This window comes from Macrobrachium rosenbergii, chromosome 49, assembly GCF_040412425.1.
Source record: "Macrobrachium rosenbergii isolate ZJJX-2024 chromosome 49, ASM4041242v1, whole genome shotgun sequence".
NCBI classification, from domain to species: domain Eukaryota; kingdom Metazoa; phylum Arthropoda; class Malacostraca; order Decapoda; family Palaemonidae; genus Macrobrachium; species Macrobrachium rosenbergii.
The window spans coordinates 11,037,635-11,044,114 of record NC_089789.1 but is presented as its reverse complement, the minus strand read 5'-3'; the positions used below and the strand labels follow the sequence as shown (position 1 = coordinate 11,044,114).

Genomic DNA, 6,480 nt, shown 5'->3' with positions numbered 1-6,480 from the left:
TTTGTGCTTTGTGTGTGTGTGTGTGGGTGGTTTTGTGTGAATGTGTATATGTGCTTGTGTGTGTCTGTCTGGCTGTCTGTGTCCATTTTCATGTGTATGTGTGTTTGTATGTATGTTTGTGTGTTTGTGTGCGTGTGTCTGTGTGTGTATGAGAGAGAGTTAAAGTTAAGTGTATCTTAGTTTGGGATACCAGACCACTGAGCTGAGAGAGAGAGAGAGAGAGAAAGAGAGAGAGAATTGTGTCTTGTCACAATGCAAAGCTATTTACCGAATCCTATTCCCTTGCAGGTGACAGGCCTCGTAGGTCGAGCGGACGTTTTGGCAGCCATTACTTTCTTGACAGCGATACTCACCTACCAGCGGTAAGCCATTTTTTGTTTGTCGGGGGATTTAAAACTTTTAAAGGTTAAATTACAGCCATTACGTTCAAATTGACATTTTAATTATCATATTGCTGTAATTCACCCTCAAATTTGATAGGGTATTTGGTGTACAAGAGCTACCTGATCAAGTGTAGTAACAAATTTTTGTTATCAAATGACTTCGTTAGGTATAAATTTTTTTTTTTTAATTCTGAAAATAATTTTAATGTTTTATCTATTTGTTACTTATTTAATCTTAAATAAATAAATAAACATATATATATATATATATATATGTAAATACTTATATAAGTATGTAATTATTTATTTATATGTTAATTAATTTATTTATTTGTTTATTTATTTATCTACCAGTCAGTCAGTCAGTCAGCTGTTAAAGAAATACCTTTCAGTGCTACTTTAGATACAACTCTTTCCGTAGTCTTTTTTTAAATCAAGTCATTAACGCTGCCTAAAGCAATATGGAATAAGAAAATGACAAAGACAAAAGGTGCATTGCATCAGTTTCAAATTGCTCCTCATTTCCTGATGCGTTACCGTACCGAACGCCATATTGCTTTATCATTAACAAAAAAAAAAAAAAAATGAGAGGGAAAGTTTTGTATTCCTTCATTTCCAAATTGCGTTTCATTTTCTAACGATTTTCTGTACCGAACGCCGTATTGCTGTATCATTTCACAAGAAAAAAACGATATGGATAGTTTTGAATTCCTTCATTTCCAAAATCTGTTTCATTTTCTGACGAATTTCTGTGCCGAATACCCCCTTTACTGTATCATGTAAAAAAAAAAATTTTAAAAGCATAAGGAAAGTTTTGTATTCCATCATTTTCAAATTAGACTTAATTTTATGATGCGTTTCTGTACTAAACGCCCCATTTACTGGCCCTATTACTGTATCATTTAAAAAAAAAAGTCAGGGAAAGTTTTGTATTCCATCACTTTCAAATTGGCCTTCGTTTTCTGACGAATTTCTGTACCGAACGCCATATCGCTGTGTCATTAACAAAAAAAAAAAAAAATTGAGAGGGAAAGTTTTCTATTCCATCAGTTTCAAATTGCTCTTCATTTTTGATGCGTTTCTGTACCGAACGCCATATTGCTGTATCATTAAAAAAAAATAGTAGGGAAAGTTTTTTTTAAGTGATACCCCTCATTACTGTATCATTTCATAAAAACAAAAAGAATAAATAGAAATTAAAATTTCACGCAAAAGTTGAACGTAGGTAAACACCAAAGTGTAAGAGCGTCTAGTGAACAGGTAGAATTGCGTATTGACTGTCCAGGAAGCCTAACTCAACCGAAACCCGCTAGTAGATAGGAAGAGTCTTCCGGCGGCTAACGACTGTATATATAAGACCTGTTACCTTTGCTTGAGTAACCATTAAGGGAAGGGGTTGTGCTTTTTATATCTCATTTACTCAGTTGCTGTAAGGGTAAGGGATTTTCTCTCTCTCTCTCTCTCTCTCTCTCTCTCTCTCTCTCTCTCTCTCTCTCTGGAAGGGCCTCGAATCTGCTTTTAACATCCCATATATCCAACTATCTTAAAATTAAGGCTAGCTTAACACACTCTCTCTCTCTCTCTCTCTCTCTCTCTCTCTCTCTCTCTCTCTCTCTCTCTCTCTCTCTCTCTCATTTTTTTTCTGTTTTCAACAGAGCAATAGAAGCTAATGTTAGCCATGTTCGCCAAGACTCCCTCAAAGTGCCGAAGGGAAGAAACTGCGGCCCCGTGGAAGCAATCAGTGGAAATGGGACCGCCGAATGGGAAATGGAAGATTGGAGTAATGGCGGGTCGTCCTCCTCCTCAGAGGGTGGAGGAGGAGGAGGAGGAGGGAAGGGGAAGAGAAGACCGAGAACTTACGGAATGGGAGGATGCTACGAATGCGTCGCCAAAGAGATGGCAGCAGCGACGACGCCTCCATGCCTCGTCTGCGTCCATTATTACTCCCCGACGGAGGAATCTTGTTGTTGCTCCGAAGTCCCTGGAGGAAATGGGCTCTTCCGAAGCGAGGGGGACGCAAGGGCGCGCGAGCAAGACTGCTGGAAGACTGCGTATCAAAATGAGAGTGACCTCGCCCACGAGAAGTGCGACAAGACCCAGGAACCCTCCGAAGAAGTCGCAGGAGACGAGGAAGAGCGGCAACAGCAGTGTCCTGGAGAGGATGAGATCGAAGATCGAGACGAGGAGAAGGATTGGATCAAGGACGAGCAGCTGTGGGTAGGATTGACAGGGCTGGTGGCTGCCGTAGGAACCCTCTGCAAAGAGCTGGCCATCACGTCCCTGGCTGTCTGCGCCGCCTGGGACGCCATCTGTCATCGGAAGCATCTGAAGAAGTAGGTCCTGAGATGTCTAGTTTCTTCTGATTTTTGACAGATCAGAAATTATTTTTCATTCCTTAATAAAAGTTCTAACTTTCTACACATCATAAATGATTATTTGATGTCCCATGGAAATAAAAATTTATTTTTAAATGGGGTCAAATAAAGTTATTTAATGTCTGATTTTTTACGGATCATAAGTGTTTATTTACTTTCCCATGAAAAGCCTTTAATCTTAATTCGATTGAAATAAAATTATTTAGTTTCAGACTAAAAATTCAACCTTTCTACAACCCGTTAATGATTATTTACTGTCAATGTGAAAAGATCTGATAATTAATTTGGTCGAAATAAAATTATTTGATGTTCCGGACTAAGAATTCTAAATTTTAGCTGATCAACAGAAATTGTTCAGTTCCCACAGCCCAAAATCAGACTTTCAACCTGTCAATTCTACAAGAAATTATTTAGTGTCCCATACTAAAAAAAATTGTAATTTTAAACCACCAAGAAGAAAGTATTTAATTTCCCAAAATTTCAGCAGAGGTTATTTAATTCCATTGATTAAATTGATCAAAAGAAATTAGCTACCTTCTCATATTGAAATTCCCTGTCGTTGTTGAAGCTTTGATTTTTAACAGGTCAATTTTTACATCAGTGTTATAGCTTTGATTTTAAAAAGGTGCATTTTTCGAGTAAATATCAAAACTTGACATCAGTTCCTCATTCTCTTACATCTTCCTAATGAACACCATAATATTCTTTGGAAGCTTGAATTTCAAGTCAGTGGCCCCTGCGACCTTGTTCCATAGGAATGGGTTTCATCCTCTGAATAATAATAATAATAATAATAATAATAATAATAATAATAATAATAATAATAATAATAATAATAATCCTTTCACTAATTTGTTTTCAGGATCTTTCAAAAACATCCGCCAGATAAAATATCGGAGGCGATTTTGAGAAGAATGGTATGGCTCTGCATCATGGTGAGTCAAAATTCATCGCTCAGTATAATTTATTCCATAAATATATAAATATAAAGAGACTAATGTGATCGTTTTGTTCCGAAAGGCAGCTGAGCGTTTTCCCATTTGTCAAACTTTTTTTTCATCTCGTGCAAAAGCACAAACTGAATTTCGTCACTAGCGTTGGTTTATAATGCATGCTAGCTGTTGGTGTTATTCTTTGTCCAATAGAATTAGTATATATTAAAAAAATTAAATGACTTTATATAGGTGATATTTTCACCAATGTAGCCAGGATCATTTGTACATTTTCATCAATTGAACCAGAGGTGTCATTACTAAATTATTCAAGGCTCTAAGGATAAAATCATTAGGTCTGTTCATTTGTGTCGTAGGTTGTGGAGATAACTTACACAATACAGTTGATAACTTTTTAAACTTAATTTCAACTATAAAATGCGAGGCTTTTTTTTTTTTAAGTAAAGTAACTCATTGCAAGAAAATTATAATTTATGTCAGATATGATGTAAAATATTTACGCAGTGTAGAAGACAGCTTTTTAAAGTCATTTATAATGTCAAATGAAAATATAAGTTAAATCGTTGATAATGTAAATACATTATTGCACGAAGCAGAAGACTGTTGCTTTTAGAGTAATAATCACACGATAAAAGAACCTTGTGTCCATGATAGTGAAAATACAATTGCTCGTTGTCGCTCATTCCTTTTAGGAGTAATGTGATTTATCAGCTGGAATATTTTCGAATAAAAGTGACTCATTACTTGAAAATATAGTTTTGCCATTTATAATTTACAAAGTGTGAACATATCAGATAAAACAACCCGTTACGTAAAACGTAAACTTGTACCATTGGCAGTGAGGATGACTGACAATGCGGAAAGCGTCTCACTCAGAACATGGTACGGCATCAAATGAAACAGAGAATTAGTGAAAGCATGTCTTTATATTCTTTCCTCTCACGGCGTTGCCAACCTACAGGGCTGCATCATTCTGACCTTCAGACTCTGGATGCTGCAAGGATCATCTCCCACCTTCAGCGAGCAAGACAACCCGGCAGCTTACGCTTCTTCTCTCCTGACGAGGTAGTCTTCAAAAATGCGCGCTTTTTTCTTTATCTTGACCCAAAGCTTATTCCAAAAGTTCCTTGTGTTATTAGTAATTATTTTTTAATAAGGGATGTTTACAAAGCAATGATAGGTATTTGCATGAGTTATAACTCACTTTCCTGTTTTTAACAAAAACATTTCATTTGTTGGTCATAATATTTTTTCACGATATAACATTTACAGAGCAACAATAAATATTTTCATGCTGTAGGGTACACTCTTGTGTATTTTAATTCCTAAACTTGTACATGTGATTAATATTCTTTCTTTTTTTTCTTGATATGACGTTAACAAATCAACAGTAAACATTTCCCATCTTTAAAACTACAGTTTTCTGTTTTACAACCCCTAAACTGTTCATGTGGTGTTGGTTTCTCTTTTTTAATATTATTTCAAGAGTTCTAAAATATAAGATTTTGGGCCACCAAAGACTTTTATTGTGTGGTTTCTCCTCAAATAATATTTACAGATTAAGAGCATATTGTTACATGACTCCAGAGATAGGCATCCTTAAAAAGAATTTTGCCATCAAAATCGTACGCGCCTTCTCGAGCAAAGGTCTGCAACTTATCATCATCAAACTCATTATCATAATCACCATCATAAATGCCCAAATACCCAAACATTACACTACTCATACATTACTTTATTAGCAAACCAAACTCCGCTTGCGCTGCCTCGTTCAAATAAATAAGAAATAAGGACTAACTTTAAAATGATTTTCAGTGTTATCAGAATCACCATCATAAATGCCCAAATGGGTGCCCTGGCAAATGGGCATGACAAGCCCATACATTTTTCTGCACACCCAACTCCACTTACAATGCCTCGTTCAAATGAACAGAAGCAGACTATAGCTTTTGAAAAACTTTTCTGTGTTATGATAATCACAACCACAAATACCCAAGCAAATGGGCATGAAACTACCCATACATTTTTTAGCAAACCCAACTCCACTGGCACAGCCTCGTTCACATGATTGCTTTAGACACCAGACCTTAAAAAAATAAAAGTTTTGAACGTCATCCATATAAAAACCTATAATCTAATCGTTGCATTGCCTCGTTCAGATGACAGCTCTAGACACCAGACCTTCAAAACAAGCTTTTTAATGCCATCCACTTGAAAACCTCTGTAATTATGTGTCTCTCCTTTCAACAGGACGTTGACATTCCTTTACCTGCCGGCCTTTAACACCTGGCTGTTGCTGTGCCCTTGGAGGTTGTCCCACGATTGGCAGTTGGGCTCCATCCCACTTATCACTTCGCCAACAGATGTCAGGAACGTCGCCTCAGTCGCTTTTTATGTCGTTCTCTTGGGCATGCTAAGTCGGGGGTGCATTGTGAAGGTAAGATTTGCCTGGAGAGAGAGAGACAGACAGAGAGAGAGACAGAGACAGAGAGAGAGAATGCTTTAGTGGAAGAGAACTTTCGCCTACCGTTGGCCTTATGGCAGTATGTCAATAGCATTTCTTCTGGGGAGGTGCAAATGATATGCTATGTTAGGATCTCTCTCTCTCTCTCTCTCTCTCTCTCTCTCTCTATCTATATATATATATATATATATATATATATATATATATATATATATATATATATATATATATATATATATATATAAAATTTCTTATGTAGAATCAAACCATTTCTCCATCTAGAATACACTTTGATTTATTTTATT

The 6,480-nt window shown here is 36.3% G+C and overlaps 1 protein-coding gene across 1 annotated transcript in view; it reads left to right on the top strand.

Annotated features, from left to right (window-relative positions):
• LOC136832084 (protein O-mannosyl-transferase TMTC1-like) overlaps positions 1–6,480 on the top strand; it is a 117,966-nt gene that overhangs the window by 88,052 nt on the left and 23,434 nt on the right. Inside the window, exons 4-8 of the mRNA XM_067092715.1 lie at positions 289–362; positions 2,039–2,716; positions 3,621–3,693; positions 4,673–4,776; positions 5,962–6,148. Of these exons, the coding sequence (XP_066948816.1) occupies positions 289–362; positions 2,039–2,716; positions 3,621–3,693; positions 4,673–4,776; positions 5,962–6,148 (1,116 nt within the window). The remainder of the gene's footprint in view (positions 1–288; positions 363–2,038; positions 2,717–3,620; positions 3,694–4,672; positions 4,777–5,961; positions 6,149–6,480) is intronic.